The sequence below is a fragment of the Schistocerca nitens genome, chromosome 1 (genome assembly GCF_023898315.1).
Source record: "Schistocerca nitens isolate TAMUIC-IGC-003100 chromosome 1, iqSchNite1.1, whole genome shotgun sequence".
In the NCBI taxonomy this organism is placed as follows: Eukaryota; Metazoa; Arthropoda; class Insecta; order Orthoptera; family Acrididae; genus Schistocerca; species Schistocerca nitens.
This window is the reverse complement of record NC_064614.1, coordinates 572795397-572814827: the sequence shown is the minus strand read 5'-3', so window position 1 is coordinate 572814827 and position 19431 is coordinate 572795397. Positions and strand designations below refer to the sequence as shown.

The 19431-nt window shown below is 38.2% G+C and overlaps 2 protein-coding genes across 2 annotated transcripts in view; one reads left to right on the top strand and one right to left on the bottom strand.

Moving 5' to 3' along the window:
• Positions 1–2996: 2996 nt before the first annotated feature.
• LOC126255124 (ADP,ATP carrier protein-like) lies at positions 2997–6265 on the bottom strand. Its single transcript, XM_049955368.1, has 4 exons — positions 6048–6265; positions 5664–5925; positions 5247–5481; positions 2997–3468 (listed from the first exon to the last, which is right to left on the bottom strand). Exons 1-4 carry the CDS (start codon positions 6205–6207, stop codon positions 3226–3228), a joined length of 900 nt encoding a protein of 299 aa, XP_049811325.1. The 5' UTR covers positions 6208–6265; the 3' UTR covers positions 2997–3225.
• Positions 6266–6788: 523 nt separating this feature from the next.
• The window catches only part of LOC126255140 (protein lin-7 homolog C), a 65274-nt gene continuing 52631 nt past the window's right edge, over positions 6789–19431 (top strand). The window contains exon 1 of the mRNA XM_049955369.1: positions 6789–6923. Coding sequence (XP_049811326.1) covers positions 6887–6923 — 37 coding nt within the window. The 5' untranslated portion in view covers positions 6789–6886. The remainder of the gene's footprint in view (positions 6924–19431) is intronic.

Below are 19431 nucleotides of genomic sequence, written 5' to 3'. Positions count from 1 at the left end.
TACCATCACTATTTAGCTCATAAAATAAATTCTCCTTCATTTCTAGCAATCTGAAGTAAGTACCTGTCCCCAGTCACACTATCAGTTCTACAGCACTACGTATCATGCTTTCCTACTATATTATAGAATGCACTTTCATGAGAAAAAGTGAAATGTCCATTCTCAAGGTGTCCTATGTTAGGTATTAATAAACCATTTTAGCTGTATTTAGTCTATTATTTGATCACTACCCGTTATGTGGCACAAAAAGCCACATAATCATGTGAACCTCTAACTTAAACACTATACGTAAAAAGCTTGCAGCCCCACCCTGTTTGCAATTGTGTATAGATTGGTGAAGCAGAACCATCCACCGTACTGGAATCTGGCTGTTTTAGTGTATGGCATACTGCATTTTAGCAGTTTGTTTTGTTCTGACAGTCAATGAATGTTTGGTACAAGTTCTGAGCTTCTTAGCTCTAAGGTTTTAGTTATATGTTCACCTGAAGATGTTGGTTTTAGTGCCACAAGACTGGTAGTGATCTAATAATAAAGGACTAAATACAACTGAAGTGGTTTATTAATATCCAAAGTGACCACTATCAGCTGTGGTTGCCCTACCTATAATGTTTGCACCTTCTATGTAGTTTGCATGAAACACATTTAGCTTAGTTTGCAAATACACTGGTGAGCCAAAACAATTATGACCATTGCAAGAGTGGACAACTTGGTGATATGGGCAAAAGAAACAGTAAGGAAATATCAGTGGAACCGGTGCAAATGAGAAATCATTCTAACAACAATACAGGCTGCAAATGTGGAAATCCATTAACATAAGTGACTAATGAAGGGCAGATTGTTATGGCCTGGTCTATAGAAATGACCATCTTGGAAACAGTGAAGTTGTTTGCATGTCTTTAGCATCTATGGCAAGAGACTGATGGTGTAACCACATGTAAACAAGACATTGAACACCCATCCCTTATCACGGTAAAGCAGGATAGGTGACAAGAGTATAATACTGTTACAAGCACAAATTTTTCAGAACATATATCCATATGGGGCTTTGCAATAGATGACCCACACATTTTCACATGCTGACCCAGTAACATCAATTACGATTGCATTGGGCACAGAATTGAGAATGGACCACGGATCAATGGAAACGAATCAGCTAGTCAATGAATCATGTTCTTTGTTATACCAGATCAACAGTTGTGTTCAGAAACACACCATCCAGATGAACAGCAACATACTACAGATGCAGGTGGCCAACATTATGTTATGGAAGACATTCACCTTCACTTGAATGGGTCCAGTTTTAAAAATCAAAATGACAGCTGTATTGTGTGAAAGTTATAGCAGACCACCTAAATCCCTTCAAGCTTTCCTTCGAGCGGTGTAACTGTCCATGTCATAAGGCCAGAATTGTGCTACAGCCATTTGAGGAGCAAGATAGTGAACTCACATTGACACCTCTGTCATTAAATTTGTTCGAGCTTAATCTAATGTAACACATCTGGGACGTTGGTCCATAATTTACAGGAATTTCATGACCTTTGTATAGGCATTTGGTGCAGCATGCCTCCAGAAGGCTACCCCACCAAAACCATACCACATATCATCATTGCTATATTGCACAAACACTGTCAAGCCTTTGGTCCTGATGTTTTGGCCCCTCAGTGCATTTTACTAAGTAGCATCAGTATTTCAAATTTTCGAACAGGTATCATTCATGTAACTACGTGCCTGACAGGCCAATTCACTACCTCTTGACAACTGCATCAGACATACCTTACAAGAAAGCACAAAATTTAAGTCAACAGATTATTAACCCTCTGCATCTATTGCAAGATTCAAATACTGGAATACTCTGATGGTGCTACTTTAATGCAGTCATCTCTACAACTCATGTTCATCAGTGAAGTTTCTGCTTGGTGAAGTAATTTTTTTGCTAACATACAGAAACAAAGAAGGGCTGACAAAACAATCATGTCAAATTGGTTTAAGTGCACTATATTATATACACAGGAACAAATACTAATCTGCCAACCCTGTTACCATGACTTTTTTTTTTAAGGGTCAGCATTTCTACAGCAAAGGCTACCAGAAAAGTGAACTGAATTGTTTCATATGACGCAGTGTGGTTCAACAGCCTAAAAATTTAGTGTGAACACAGCTAACAGAATGAACCTTCACATGAACTTGAAAAGCTCAATTGTTAAACGAGTGATGGGGAGAGGAAAATAAAATCTTACTGTACACTTAACTTGCAATAAAGGTGTTGAAAATGCCGTTAAGTGTTTAACTCTGCTCCAATTATTACCACACAGAAATAATTTCAATTGCACTGAAGAATGCTCTTGTCTCAAAACCTCAGTTACTTTAAAACTTAAGATATTTTTTTAAAGGTTAATTCTTCACACTGAGCTGGGTAAGATCCACCATACAGTGGATATGAGTAGCCTCTTAAGGTTCATGGAGAGGGGGGTGATGACCCTTTTCTGTCAATACAGAAAGAGTTCAAACATTTTCAGTTAACAACCACTACACACTTATGGTACAACTCAACCGTTCAAAAGTCAACAGGAACAAGTATGTTACATAGCTTTAACAGCCTTACTGTACAATGTTCTGAATGGAAAGCACCACATTTTCCACACCTTTATTAGGAATTACCAACCGTAAGTGTCTTAGTTTTCCTAGACAACTTTCTACAAATACACAAGCTATCAATATACCTGTTAATTGTCCGAATTTTCAACCTCTCACTTTTCGTTTTGAACCATGCTAGTGCCAGAGACTACAGATTTTACAAAAGAAAGCTATTATTTAGATTGTAAAACAAATTTCAATATTATAAACAAAAAATATTTGACAACACTTCAAAACTAATGCCTTCATTTCCCATAATCTGCAATTGTGAAAAACAAAATTTTCTTAATGGTTCATCAGCCTGCACTTTAGACTCAAGGAGAAGGAGACCTGGTGGGAATCAAATTAGTTAAACAAACAGGTAATAAATTAATTTTCCATTTTAATTCTGTTGTGTATATTACAATTAAATACTCAAGTCAGCCTGAAAAATTACATAACAAATGCATCTGTTGGAATGTTTCCTTAGTTTCATATCACACTTCTAGCTGTAGTGATTTACTATAGTGTCTCTTCTGGGAATGCCATGAGCAATGGAATGAACAATGGAATGTTCAACTTGAGTGAATACTACCAAACGCTTCACACAATTTAAAGGATTGCCTTGATTTCATCATAAAGCACAAGGACAAGAGCACCACCAGTGCCTCTGAGAATATTTGAAAAGGCACCCTTGAAGAAAGCACCACCACCCTCAGTTTTGTAGATCTTGCCCCAACAGTCCAGAGTGTTCTTGTACATCATGTCAGCCTTTGCACGTCCAGACTGCATCATCATACGTCGACGAACAGTGTCAAATGGATATGACATAATACCCGCAAATGTCGTTACAGCCTGTAAAGTAGAAAGTAATGAAAGTGCATCTTAAGAACAGCTTTACTTACAACTTTTTAACATATTTAACACAGTTCATAACATGGTCCAAAGGGCCTTTCAAAACTATTTGCACAAGGATAATCTAGTGACTTTTCTCCTGTCCACTAACTTTAAAACTGTTTCATACCCACTACACATCTGTTGAGTCGTCACTTATTGCATTGCCCCTGAAATTGGACTGTTCCAAATACAATTTTATGGAACATCCATTTTTTAAATGAGTAGATTATGCTTCATAGCTAACATATCAATGAAAACCTATGTAACAGGGTGGGCTTTTCAGTTACAGGTACCTTTCGAATTTCTCACCACTGGAACTTTGGCTCACTGGTATAAAACAAAAGTTCCACAACGAAGAATAGTTGGCAAGGTTCTTTTTCCCCTTTAGTACTCGTACCAGAACTGCTATTCAATGAAGTGTTGCATCTTGCGTTAAGCTCGAGATGACCAACTACAGCTCCTTCTCATAAGGAAGTCAAATGAGATGCATTCAATCCATACATTCCATATCTATACCACACACAGCCTTTTCTAGAAGTAACACTGTTTTAACCTTTATGGTTGCAGAAACAGCAGAATCAAATGTTTGAAATGTACTCAGATTAAATACAGCTTCCGCAATAATATATTGCAAGGAATGAAGTGTGATATTTCATTTTAGATTTGAGTAATGTGATATGAAATTCCAATGAGTGTCCAAAACAAAGTGAATGTGCGTGGAAGGAGTAAAAGATGACATGTCTTAGGGGGAAAAGAAAAAAATTGGCATCAAGTTACCCCAAAATGCAAAAGTTTTATCATAAACTGAATTTTCACTCAGTGTCATTTCATGAAACATGTGACCTACAGAACAATTTAGAAACACGTGTTTGCATAGAAATATGCAGAACACTCTGGCTTCAGTATGAAAAGTAAGAAACACAAAATAGCTTGAACTGAGAGCTCAATTATTTCACCAGCCAGTAGCAACAGCTCACTTCACAGAAGTAAAATTGAAGCACACCACCTTTAAAGGTAATGTCACATTCTGCTACATAAAAGCTGTTTGTTTGGACCTCACAAGGGCCAAAATAAACAATTTGGAAGTATCCACAGAACTGAACATGAATCTAATAAACTAGAGACACCTTAACTTTCCCTCCTTCCACCCCCCCCCCCCCGTCCCCCACAACTAAAGGCATAAGGCAGCAGAGAGTGAAACGAAGAGCAGGGTAGAGATGAAGATACAACGATGGGAAACCGTATCCTAATAAGACTCGAGGGAAAGGAGCAAGAGTCAACTAGATATGGTAATGTGAGTCTTATGAGATAGTATATAACCTACTAAATAAAATGGTTCATGCATTAGTGATAACTTATGTTGAAGTGCAGGAACATAAAATCTGTGAGGTACTTACGAAGAGGAAAAAAAACTATTGTTGGCACTCTCCCTCTCTCTCTCTACCCCCCCCCCCCCCACCCTTTACGTTCACAGATGGGGCACCAGGGCAGAACTGTCTGAACCACGTGTAACTGCTTAACATCTCCACCCATTACAAGTGATTTTACTGTAAAAATTTCTGCAATAATTACAAACAAGCAAGAAACATTTACGAAAAAAACCTAACATTTGTAAAAAAATTCCTTTTCTTTTAATGAAGAAGCCTAACTGACCTACGCCAATGTTATTTACTGCGTTTTGTAACATGTTTCACACACACACACACACACACACACACACACACACACACACTTACCTGAGCGATTAAGAAGGAAATGATGAAAGGAGTGTTCTTCGGGTCTGGCAACATTCCTTTGGCTGTATCGAAACAACCGAAGTACGCTGCTCGGTAGATGATGATTCCTTGCACGGAAACACCGAAGCCTCTATACAGACCCACGAGGCCATCGGACTTAAAGGTTTTCGCTATACAGTTTCCCAATCCAGTAAATTCTCTTTCCGCACCAGCCTTACCAATGTCGGCTGCCAACCTAGAAATTGTGCACACCATAATCAATTGCTTTGCATAACCAGACTTAAAGACTTAAGGGGAGGACAGTTTTTTTTCCACTGACCTTGCACAATCTATGGCAAGGCTAATAAAATGAGGTCAGTACGCGAGCTATATTAAAACTTCTAGCAACAACTAATTTGAGTGCTAAAGTTATGGTACCTTGTTCGAGCGAAATCCAGTGGGTAGACAAAGCACAGAGACGTCGCACCGGCTGCTCCACCTGATGCGAGATTCCCGACAAAGTACCTCCAAAACTGTGTCTTCTTATCAACACCTCCAAGGAAAATTTGCTTATATTTGTCCTTAAATGCAAAGTTCAAAGCCTGAGTGGGAAAATACCTAATAACATTGGCTAGATTTCCTCTCCAGAAACTGAGGAATCCTTGTTCCTTGGGAATACGGATGAAACAGTCAACCATGCCTAGAAAGAAAAAGAGGGGGGAAAAAATAGATAATACTTTTAGATATCTTGAATGACAACGTACACTAGTCATGTACTAACATAAGTCGTGCAAAATGGCAGTTACATTTGGCAGCACTTACCTTTGTACTGTTTCTCCGCTGTAATTTGTTTGGATGCATGTTGCACTTGTAAAAGAAGCTTAACTCTTTCAATAGGAGCTACAGTAGTTTTAGAAATTGCCGCAGCCACACCACCTGCCGCAAAATCTTTCAAAAATGAAATAGGGTCGGCGAGTGACATATTTCCGTCTGCACTGTGTGGGAGCCAACGAAGGAAGAGAGATATCAGACACGAGTCAAATCACGAATATGGTCTTTTACGTCAGTGACTACGTTAATCAAGAGAAGTATTGAGACACGAATAAATTCGAAAGGTTATAAATATTCAGTTTCCTAAAAAGCGAGAAATACAGTTAAATTTTATTATTTCATTATTATAAGTACTTTTATTACATGCGAAATCGCACCTTCGGATTCTGCTAATCAAATCAAGTAATCTTAGAATTATATATGTATGTACTTTGTAACAAATTGCTGTTTGTTTCTTGAGAACACAGCTTACAGTGACCTATATTGTTGCTCATTAATGAATATGTATAAAAATATGTAAAACAAGGTGCATAAAATAAATTTTCTCTTCAGTGTCCTTCGTATATCATATAAATCAATTCTGTTGCGCTGACAGTGTTCAAAGTTTGCTAAGTTTTAAGCATTTCTAGCTACCACCTAGCTTGGATGGGTTTTTTTTTTTGCTTTATAGTCAATTATCAAAGTGAAGTAATTTCGGAAGCAACAGCTCAGAAGTCCGATGGAATATCTCTGTCAAAGAAGTTAGTGCAAGTAAAGAGCTGGGTATCACACTCCAGATCGTTTATTTATTATTACACACTAGTGACACTACACAGAAAGAAGTAGTGGCAATGGCAGCTGTTGGCGAGCAATTAACGCTAGCGAGAGGCAAGTTGCATTTAAGAGCAGTGGATTGTTACTAGACACAAATTCCCCCGAAATCTTGTTAGATAATTGTATATTGAAATCATTTGCCGAAATGCTTTCCATCGCAAAACTAGTGCTGAATTTCCTGTCAAGGAAAATATGCCAAGAATACATATTGTTTACAGACGTATACGCTACTAAATGTTAGAACAACCACCGCCAGCTCGTATGTTTATGGGATGACAGACTACGAATTGTATTGAAGCATAACGCATACCGTAGTAGAATTCAATTGCATTTGACAACTGGATGTTTCTGCAGAAAGTTGACAGGTGTCAACGTTGAGAAATAACATTGCGTTTCAGTTTTACAAACACACTACGGAAAACTCACCTGTCTCCCATTTCGAATGGAGTCTGTCACACTGGTTAACCTGCTGAAATTATCACAACTAGAAACTAACAATCAACAGAGACTCGTCGGGATGAAATAATTTCTTTTATTTGGCAAAGATACTTAATGAGTAAACATTTGCCCGAAGTGCGTTTTCTTTTTTTTGTGCAGTGGTTACAACTACTGAAACAATAAGTTATTAAAAGTTGTGCCGGTTTCAGTGTAAACACAACGTGGATAGGATCTGTTCTGGCACGGAAGTAACTTATCAAAAGTATCGTAAATTACGCGTTGCACGTTTGTGTGATACTTCAGCAAGTGCATTGTTTTGTGATCGAAACTTTTTGGAGTTCCGTGTCATTGTTAGTTGACATCACGTAGTGGTCTATCTTGTAAAGTTTACAGAAACAACAGAGGAAAATAAAAATTACTAGTTCTCATATCTACCGTGTCAAATTCGCACCATTAAAGTTTTCAGGAAATGAGTCGCTGCAAATGTTTGCTTTGTAACATTGCACCCAGACAAGCACCATGTAAATTCGTAACGAGTTATTTAGACTGCAAGCTAGATTTCGGCTACACTACAGACGGCCTATACAAAACGATTCTCGTTATTATTTTCCATTCATTAAGTTATAGACGGATACCAAATTATCTAAATGAGTTTATGTAGCCGCAATCAATATGCAAGCATTATATAAAACTTAATGATGTAAGTCTGTGTTGAAGGTAATTTAGATTTGACTTGCAGAAGTTAATTGTGATGGTCACATTGTGTGTTGCCTTTAAATGAGTTTCCAAACATTTATTTATTTTCCTCACCTTGTACAGGGCTCATTACGTTCACTGATAGGGCACTGAAGTGTGCATACCCTTGCCCATCTCCAGCCTGAGAACTGACATACCTGTCGTGCATGTACTGCATTGTTAATATAAAATAAGTGCAGAACTGACTGTAGGTAAAATTCTGGCGCTTCAGCTTTGTGTTTGAACACCTCTACATGGGTATCATGGTGTCTACTTAAAAATCTAATTGCGTTTTGTGACCTAATAAATATTCTGCTGCATTGAAAGGAATTGAATTTTATTCATGGAATCAAAATTGTCTGGAGTTACAAGATGAAGCAACATCTATGTTTAGTGCCAGTAGTACAATGAAATCAGTGCCCCCTTCCTCCAGTTGTGGAATTTCCATTATCGTAAGAGCCTTAACTGGTTTCAAAGTGTGCTATTGTCAAACCAAAAACATTCGTTACCGTGTGTGTATGGGTGCGTACGTATTTCATTTATTTGCTCATAGACCATTTGGTACAATAGTATTGGACATATCAGAAACATACAGAAATAATACTTACATATAAAACATTTACAGAATAGGGTTGGATAGCATGAGGATATGGCAGGAAATTGGTCATGCCGCAGTCAAAGGAATGATTCCATTATTTACCTTAGAGACAAGGATAAACAGTGGGAAACTAGAGTCAGGATGGCATGACGGGGAAATAAACTCCAGTCCTTCTGAATGAAAGTCCATTGCATTAAGACTGGGGTATGTAATTGCAAGGAGAATAACAGAATACATTGTCTACATGTGAGTGCAACATGCACAATAAGTAAAAAAGAAAAAGAAATTTTGAAAATAAAAATATTGTTGAAAAAGTGGAAACACACAAACAAATTCCAGAACATTGCATAAAAATAAAAAATGCACAGTAAGTCAATCAGTGGTGTAGGTAAAACACAAATCTTTGCTTCAAAACACCCTCAAAAATAAAATAAAACAAAACAGTGACACATTATTCAGTCTGCATGACGAAATTAATCGCCTAAAACTTGCAGCACAAATATTGTAGAAATGGAAAGTGCTATTAACGTGCAGTTTTCACAGAATGAATTGATAGTCAGGGGCTCATATTATTAGCCATTAAACAGATTGTATTAATACTAGAAAGTGTATTTCTTGTGCAAGCATAAACTTTTCTAAATGGAACAATGCCTAATCACATTAACAGACTAATAGTAGGGAAAATTAGAATGTCAGGGCAGTGTTTGCAGCAGCTGCGAGTTGTTTACGAGATACCTTAGTTTGAAAAGTTCCCACACTGACACATGTACAATACTTGTGGTAGCACACACTAAAGAACAAGTGTGTGTGCCAGGTATGTGGATTCTAACTGGTAACAAGACAATTGATGATTACAGATTGTGTTCAAAATTACCATCGGCAGCAGCAATACATGCTTTCAGTCTGGTATGGAATGACTGCTGCACACGTGCTAGCATTTTAGCGGGGATGTTTCGGCATTCTGCAGTAATACATCATTGCATATCATCTGGTGTAGTTAGTGTGACCTCATAGCTGCCATCTTTCAGATTTCACCCCAGAAAAAAGTCTACAGGTGTCAAATCAGTGGAACTGCTTGGCAAAGTACAGGTCCTCTGCATCCAATCAAACGATTTAGACACAATTTGTGGAGACATGATGTAGTACTTCATGCACTATAGGCTGGACAGCCATCATGTTGGTACCACAGTTCCACGTAGTCTGCAGAGAAATGTCTTCTAGCAACAGTTTTATGAGCTGATGGTTCACTGCTTCACACCACTCATTTACACTCCATGGAGCTGATGGTCCATGTAACAAAGCCTGCTTACATTGTAACTATCAAAATTAGGTTAGCGCCAGATCCTTTCTCAGCAGAAGTGTCGCAATGCAGAGGAAACAGAAGACCAACAGCAGAAACAATGTTTACAAAGATAAACAGATACATGATTCATCTGGAATATCCTGTCTCAGTACCCGTGTACAGAAGTTAAGACGATTCTAATGTGTGGATCAACAACAGCAGCAGCAATAACAGTGATTTCTCTCTCTTCTGTTGTCACTTGTGCATTCTTCCCACACTGTTCATGCACCATGAGCAAACACACACACACACACACACACACACACACACACACACACACACACTAGCAATTTGTCAATTCGCAGTGCACTCAAGGAACACACAAGCACACTGTAAGCAAACATAACAACATCATACTTAGCAACTGTGCAGGTTGAATGGCATAATAAGTATCATTGTGGTAACTTTTCACGATACAATATCTTGTGAAAGACTTGCGCTAGAATCCTGCTACAAACACTGCTAACATTCCAATTTACCCTAGTTTGTTTGTTAATGTCAAGAGGCATTTTTCCATTTAAAAAGTGTGTGTTTGCACAAAAAACACACGTTCTAAGTATTATTGCAATCTGTCGATTGACTAACAATTTGAGCCCCTGACTACCAATTCATATCATAGAAGTCTGAGACTTGAAAAGATCTCTAACCATATAGTTTCATCTGACATTATATAGCTCCATTAAAAGATTTAAAGCACAAGCACATGAAAACCTGCTTACATTATAACTATCAAAATTAGGTTAGCGCCAGATCCTTTCTCAGCAGAAGTGTCGCAATGCAGAGGAAACAGAAGACCAACAGCAGAAACAATGTTTACAAAGATAAACAGAACACCGATGGTATATCAGTTAAGAGTCATAAGAACCCAACAGTGAATGAGGACTAGTAATCCTATAACATAACATATTCATTTACACTATCATTTATAATCCACTCTGAACTACCTTTTGACATCAATTGTCTCACAAGGCCGCCACTGAACAGCTTTTGAAACAAGTTTTGTGGACATAGTTTAATGTATTATAGATTGTATTTCTTATCTTTTATCTATATTTTTGTACATCTTTAGACTGAAATCTGTAGTGAATTAAATTGATTCTGTAAATAAGTAATAAGCATATGTAAATGATTAAGTTACCTTGCAGACAATATTAGTATCCTTGTCAATACTTTTTGAAAATGATGCAGTTATGTGCAGTGACAAACTATCAGAACAAAACTGTGGAAATGTTCAATTGCATCTTGATAAGATGTCAAAGTTATATAAAGATTGTCAGCTATCTTTAAATATTCAGAAACATGCTATTGTGTGTGTGTCACAGAACGAAAAGAATTAGTAACCTGTGACTACAATAAGTTATAGTTGGAATTGGTCAATGCATACAAACACCTGTAATTATTCATTTATTCATCCATCCAGGGATTATCTCACAATGATATAGGATTTATCATCATAATACATTGAAAATAAGTAGCTCAAAAATATATATATATAGATACATACAAAATATATAAGCATGCTTTAAGAGGATAGGTCAGATGGTCAGCCGTGGCTTCGACGAAAAGTCCAAACTGTCTCATATTCCATGATTGTGTATAGTGGAGTACTTAGTAGTGCTTTCCTTGATATGCATGACAGATTGGTAGATGAAGTCATTTGGTGCAGTAATTATATCCAATTTTTTAAACAGTTCTTTACAACAAGCCTGTCTCCTGCTTATAGTTATTCTTATGGCCCTTTTCTTCATTTTAAAAATTACATTCATGTTTTATGGCTTCAGTCACCAGAATAGAACCCTGCAGCTAAGGACTAAATGTTATTTATTTATTTACTCATCAAGTTCCGTAGGATCAAATTGAGGAGCAAATCTCCAAGGTCATGGAACATGTCAGTACATGAAATCACAACATAAACGTAATAACAGATAAAAATAAATGTTCATGAACCTTAAAAAAGTCAGTCCATAAGTTTAAGTAAACGCTATTAGCAATACAATAAAAATCAGCTTCATTTTTTCAAGGAACTCCTCGACAGAATAGGAGTGACCCATGTGGAAACTCTTCAGTTTCGATTTGAAGCGTGTGGGTTACTGCTAAGATTTTTGAATTTGAGTGGCAGCTTATTGAAAATGGGTGCAGCAGTATACTGCACACCTTTTTGCACAAGAGTTAAGGAAGTCCGATCCAAATGCAAGTTTGATTTCTGCCGAGTATTAACAGAGTGAAAGCTGCTTATTCTTGGGAATAAACTAATACTGATAACAAGAAACAAGGAATATACGTATTGAGAGGCCAATGTCAAAATACCTCGACTCGTGAACAGAGGTCGACAAGAGGTTCGTGAACTTACACCACTTATTGCCCAAACCGCCCGTTTCTGAGCCAAAAATATCCTTTTAGAATGGGAAGAGTTACCCCAAAATGTAATACCATATGATAATAGTGAATGAAAATAAGCAAAGTAGACTAATTTTCGTGTTGAATGATCACTCACTGTGCAAGAATAGTATTTTGCCACAAGACATTGGCTGTTACAAACAAATTATATAACCCTAAGAGCAAAACATGTAGCTGACATTCTATTTGCCAGGATCTTTGAGTCTTCATTGTGTGTAAATGGACAATCAATATTCATCCTTAAAAATCTTGTGCTTGTTACACCATCTATAAAGCTATCAGCTGTGCTTAATGTGACAGATTGTGTTCCGTCTTTATCATGAAGAGCATACTCTTCATTTTCTGTAAGTTCAATGTTGATTTACTACATACTGTCCAGTCAAAAACATCCTTGAGAGTTTCATTTCTGCTAGGAGTTCTGGTGTATTATCAGTGACTATGATATTGCTGTAATCAGCAAAGAGAACTTTTTCTCCCTTACTTATACTGCCTGGAAAGTCATTGATATATGTTCAGAACAGAACTGGACACAATGAAAAACTGTGAGGAACACCTGTGTTCTGTGTTTCTTGTCTGACACTTGTTTTACTGAAACTTTTATCATCAGCAGGTATGTGACCTATATATCGTCTGCACCCCGTTTTCTGGGAAGACAAACTACTTGTCTGCTGTTCCTCATTCACATTGTACTTCTAGCTTGTTTAGCAGCACATATGTACATGTGTTGTTTGTTCTTTTGGACATGTCTAAAAGAACAGGTATCTTTTTTGTAGTTCTGCAGCCATATATTTAGAATCAAGTAGAGAGAAGATCTCAGCTGCGTTGGTGCATTGCATTAAATGCAACAGCAACATGTGAAAATTTGTGCCAGACCAGGAGTCAAACCCATATGCTCCTCTTCTCTAGAAGGTTGCCTTAACAGCCTCGGCCATCTGAGCACGCTTCCCATTCACTCCAAATTCCCACAAGCCGCACACTATTTACAGTGTAATGTCCTCCACCCATTATCTCCTATTTCCTTGCACCTACTCAGCTAAGCCCCGTAAGAATCTAAATGATTGAGTGCATTGCTGAAGTCTGGCATTTACACTTTTTCATGGGATTAGTTCAATGGTTGACGTTACTAACACAAAAACATTAGCAAAGTAAAATCTAGCAAATTTACAGGGCTGCCACAGGACTAGTGCATTTTTCCAGGAATGTTCTTGTTATCACCTTCAAACATATTCGTAATTTGAAAATATCAGACCACAGTGGGAAAATAGGCGTTTCAATCTTCAGATGTAAATGTAACTATAGAATGTGCAAGATATCGTGTAAAGAACAGACTGTCATGATATTTATTGGCTTCACCATTTCGCAACCAGACTGTCATTCTTCAACCTAACTTAGGTCTCGGGGCTATGCTGAAGTGCAGTCGGGTCAGCTGTACATACTGATACTGGATGGTGGCTTCATCCCATAATGTGGTGGTGATGCATGTGTTACCATATATGCTCAGACAGAGAGGGGGGCCAGTGACAGTTTATTTTGCATCTATATTAGTGTTTGGAACATAGGTTGTGGTGACAGACCGATATGTGATGTAGTCCAAAACATACATTAGTTCACAGTTTGGCTGTGAATTGGTCATGCCAGCAAATGTGAATATGAAAGCCCAAATCTGGTGACATACTGATCTGTAGAACACCCCAAGGTCTGGTTATGTTGTAAGGTTGGTGAAGAGGTATCATGTGCTTCAGTTAATCTTTTAAGTCTGCCACTGCAACCTCAAAAACAAAAAAACAAAAACAAAAATCTATACAACACAATTCAGAACATGGTTCCTCTCAATGGATCGCCATCTCTACTAGAGCTGTGTAGGTATAGCAAAAAACACAATCAAAGCCTTCACTGGAAGAAATAGACGACGTACTGTTGTTGTTGTGGTCTCCATGCTGCCCTCCAGTACTAAATTGGTGATCCCTTGATGCCTCAGAACATGTCCTACCAACCGGTCCCTTCTTCTAGTCAAGTTGTGCCACAAACTCCTCTTCTCCCCAGTTCTATTCAATACCTCCTCATTAGTTATGTGATCTACCCATCTAATCTTCAGCATTCTTCTGTAGCACCACATTTCAAAACCTTCTATTCTCTTCTTGTCTAAACTATTTATTGTCCATGTTTCACTTCCATACATGGCTACACTCCATACAAATACTTTCAGAAACGACTTCCTGACACTTAAATCAATACTTGATGTTAACAAATTTCTCTTCTTCAGAAACACTTTCCTTGCCATTGCCAGTCTACATTTTATATCCTCTCTACTTCGACCATCATCAGTTACTTTGCTCCCCAAATAGCAAAACTCCTTTACTACTTCAAGTGTCTCATTTCCTCCTAATCTTATTCCCGCAGCATCACCCGATGTAATTCAACTACATTCCATTATCCTCGTTTTGCTTTTATTGATGTTCATCTTATTCCCTCCTTTCAAGACTCTGTCCATACCGTTCAACTGCTCTTCCAAGTCCTTTGCTGTCTCTGACAGAATTACAATGTCATCGGCGAACCTCAAAGTTTTTATTTCTTCTCCATGGATTTTAATACCTACTCCGAACTTTTCTTTTGTTTCCTTTACTGCTTGCTCAATATACAGATTGAATATCATCGGGGAGAGGCTACAACCCTGTCTCACTCCCTTCCCAACCACTGCTTCCCTTTCATGTCCCTCGACTCTTATAACTGCCATCTGCTTTCTGTACAAATTGTAAATAGCCTTTCGCTCCCTGTATTTTACCCCTACCACCTTCAGAATTTGAAAGAGAGTATTCCAGTCAACATTGTCAAAAGCTTTCTGTAAGTCTACAAATGCTAGAAATGTAGGTTTGCCTTTCCTTAATCTTTCTTCTAAGATAAGTCGTAGGGTCAGTATTGCCTCACGTGTTCCAACATTTCTACAGAATCCAAACTGATCTTCCCCGAGGTTGGCTTCTACCAGTTTTTCCATTCGTCTGTAAAGAATTCGTGTTAGTATTTTGCGGCTGTGACTTATTAAACTGATAGGTCAGTAATTTTCACATCTGTCAACACCTGCTTTCTTTGGGATTGGAATTATTATATTCTTCTTGAAGTCTGATGGTATTTCGCCTGTCTCATACATCTTGCTCACCAGATGGTAGAGTTTTGTCAGGACTGGCTCTCCCAAGGCTGTCAGTAGTTCTAATGGAACGTTGTCTACTCCGGGGGCCTTGTTTCGACTTAGGTCTTTCAGTGCTCTGTCAAACTCTTCACGCAGTATCGTATCTCCCATTTCATCTTCATCTACCTCCTCTTCCATGTCCATAACATAGACCCTCTATATACTCCTTCCACCTTTCTGCTTTCTTTGCTTAGAACAGGGTTTCCATCTGAGCTGTTGATATTCATGCAAGTGGTTCTCTTTTCTCCAAGGGTCTCTTTAATTTTCCCGTAGGCAGTATCTATCTTACCCCTCATGAGATAAGCCTCTAAATCCTTACATTTGTCCTCTAGCCATCTCTGCTTAGCCATTTTGCACTTCCTGTCGATCTCATTTTTGAGACGTTTGTATTCCTTTTTGCCTGCTTCACTTGCTGCATTTTTGTATTTTCTCCTTTCATCAATTAAATTCATTATCTCTTCTGTTACCCAATGATTTCTACTAGCCCTTGTCTTTTTACCTACTTGATCCTCTGCTGCCTTCACTATTTCATTCCTCAAAGCTACCCATTTTTCTTCTACTGTATTTCTTCCCCCATTCCTGTCAATTGTTCCCTTATGCTCTCCCTGAAACTCTGTACAACCTCTGGTTCTTTCAGTTAACCAGGTCCCACCTTTTTGCAGTTTCTTCAGCTTTAATCTACAGTTCATAACCATTAGATTGTGGTCAGAGTCCACATCTGCCCCTAGAAATGTCTTACAATTTAAAATCTGGTTCCTAAATCTCTGTCTTACCATTATATAATCTATCTGAAACCTTTTAGTATTTCCAGGGTTCTTCCATGTATACAACCTTCTTTCATGATTCTTGAACCAAGTGTTAGCTATGATTAAGTTATGCTCTGTGCAAAATTCTACCAGGCGGCTTCCTCTTTCATTTCTTAGCCCCAATCCATATTCACCTACAACGTTTCCTTCTCTTCCTTTTCCTACTGTCGAATTCCAGTCACCCATGACTATTAAATTTTCGTCTCTCTTCACTACCTGAATAATTTCTTTTATTTCGTCATACATTTCATCAGTTTCTTCATCATCTGCAGAGCTAGTTGGCATATAAACTTGTACTACTGTAGTAGCCGTGGGCTTCGTGTCAATCTTGGCCACAATAATGCGTTCACTATGCTGTTTGTAGTAGCTTACCCGCACTCCTATTTTTTTATTCATTATTAAACCTACTCCTGCATTACCCCTATTTGATTTTGTATTTATAACCCTGTATTCACCTGACCAAATATCTTGTTCCTCCTGCCACCGAACTTCACTAATTCCCACTATATCTAACTTTAACCTATCCATTTCCCTTTTTAAATTTTCTAACTTACCTGCCCGATTAAGGGATCTGACATTCCACACTCCGATCCGTAGAACGCCAGTTTTCTTTCTCCTGATAACGATGTCCTCTTGAGTAGTCCCTGCCCGGAGATCTGAATGGGGGACTATTTTACCTCCGGAATACTTTACCCAAGAGGACGACATCATCGTTTAATCATACAGTGAAGCTGGATGCCCTCGGGAAAAATTATGGCTGTAGTTTCCCCTTGCTTTCAGCCGTTCGCAGTACCAAAACAGCAAGGCCTTTTTGGTTAGTGTTACAGGGCCAGATCAGTCAATCATCCAGACTGTTGTCCCTGCAACTACTGAAAAGGCTGCTGCCCCTCTTCAGGAATCACATGTTTGTCTGGCCCCTCAACAGATACCCCTCCGCTGTGGTTGCACCTACGGTACGGCTATCTGTATCGTTGAGGCACGCAAGCCTTCCCACCAACGGCAAGGTCCATGGTTCTGGTGGGGTGGGGGGTGGAGGGGGGGATACTCTGACTGAAACATGCAGACAAAATATCCCAGACATTAATCTGTGTAAAATAAAATGACAGCATGTCTGTGCACATAAATACAGGCTCAGGAATGGGTCACTCTGTTAAATACATCATTATCAGCCATTATACATTTGCACCAGAATAACGGTTGTTTCTGGACTTCTTTAAAAATTGCAGCCTACAGTAGCATATTTATTCTGCATGTTTTTTTAATGTTATTTATCTATCTTTTATTAGATTATCTTTGTAACGTTTTCTTATTTATTGGGATCCAGTAAATAATTTCCTTAGCTCACTTGCCATCAGTTGCCTGTTTACATGTCCCACCCTCCTTAACTTCTTAATCATTACAGTCATGTTAACATCTACTGCTCTATTCTGTTATAGCGAAGCAGTGCCTCGCTGCTGTATGCGAAAACTGGTGATATGTGTATAGTAAACTTACTTTTTTTAATATGTTAGAAGCTTGGTTGTGGAAACCGTATTTAGCTTTCCAGATTCATTCTAGGTCATTTTTACTCTTACGTATTTCTTTCTTTTGCTGTCCCTCTCTCACTGTCATAAATACATAAAACTAATTAACTGTTTCTAAGATTGAACAGTCAAGTTGATTTTTTTTGGTGATGTGTTAACGTCATTTTAGGTCATATTCTAATTTTCTGGCTTGCTTTCATACTTGCTCCCATAAGTTCTTCCATTAGGTATTTAAGTGTACCTTCACTAGCAACAAGCAATACAATGTCAGTCTCTTGCAGTGTCAGGCACTGAAGTTCGATGAGCATCTTCGTAATGCTCTCTTGCTTTTCAAATGAACCTGTGATGTGATGCACAATTATTTGTGGGTTCTCTCTCTATCGCCTGTGTTAATCTCGTCTGGTAATATTTCCAGACTTACCAATATGACATGGGTTTTGTAGGCCATTTCTTTCGTGATGATTTACATTTCAATACAATTCTTCCAATAAATTTCCATATGACATCCAATTTTCTTGTAAAGAGTTATGTGTGAACATTTAATACAAAGTCAGTTCAAAAAATTCTGGAACTTTGTCCACAAATCTTTCTTGTGCTTACCTTTTACTTATTGTGCATGGTCTCCTTTGAAATACTCTTCTCCACAATTAATACACCACTCCTAATGCCGTTTTCACTTCCAGAAGCAGTCTTGGTATGCTTCTTGGTGGACCATGTGAAGCACCATCTGTGAATTTTCTTTTATCTTGTCTGTCGTTGCAAATCTTCATCCTTTCAACAGGGTTTTCAACTCTGGAAATTAAAGAAGTCCACAGGGGCCAGGTCTGTCTCATTATGCAAGAACCTTGAATTGTCTCGGCACTTGTCAGGATGTTGGTTTCTCACAGGCGTCGCAATACATTCCTGTAATACTATCAATTTACAGTTTGTCTATGTGGCACAAATTTTCAAAATCAAAGAAAACTATCAGCATGGCTTTCTTTGGTCTTTGAGAACCTTTTCTGACCCACTGTGAAGATTAAACCTTGGTCTCAACATCATAACCATACACCTTTGTCTCATCACTAGTTAAGATTCTCTTAAGGAACATCTCATTATCATTTGCTCTATCCAAATCTCTTCACTGATTGTGAGGCAAAGGTCTCTCTGGTGTCGACTCATGAGCTGTGGGACAAACTTGGTGGCACTACGATGCATTCTAAGATGCTGTGTCAGGATTTTGTGATATCATTCAATTAAAATGTTACATTCTTCTGAAATATCTCGGACAACGAATCTTCGATTGGCATGCACAATTTCATTAGCGTTCCTGACAAAAGTATTGTTGGTAGCCGTGGAAGGGCATCCTCAATGAGGGTCATCTTTAACTTCAGTCTGGCCATTTTTAAACCGTATGATCCATTTGTAATACCGAGTACGGCATAAGCACTCATCACTATAGGCTTCCTGTATCATTTGGTGTGTGCCTGTGAACGTTTTCTTGGGTTTCATGCAAAATTTAATGCAGACACTTTGCTCCTGTAACTCTGCCATCTCTAA

What these genes read in the sequence shown, in the direction of transcription:
- LOC126255124 (XM_049955368.1), bottom strand. Translation starts at nt 6,207, where the DNA reads ATGTCACTCGCCGACCCTATTTCATTTTTGAAAGATTTTGCGGCAGGT. An exon ending in AGCGGAGAAACAGTACAAAG is followed by an intron (nt 5,926 to 6,047) that starts GTAAGTGCTGCC and finishes TTTTCTTTCTAG; the next exon opens with GCATGGTTGACTGTTTCATC. An exon ending in TTTCCTTCTTAATCGCTCAG is followed by an intron (nt 3,469 to 5,246) that starts GTAAGTGTGTGT and finishes TCTACTTTACAG; the next exon opens with GCTGTAACGACATTTGCGGG.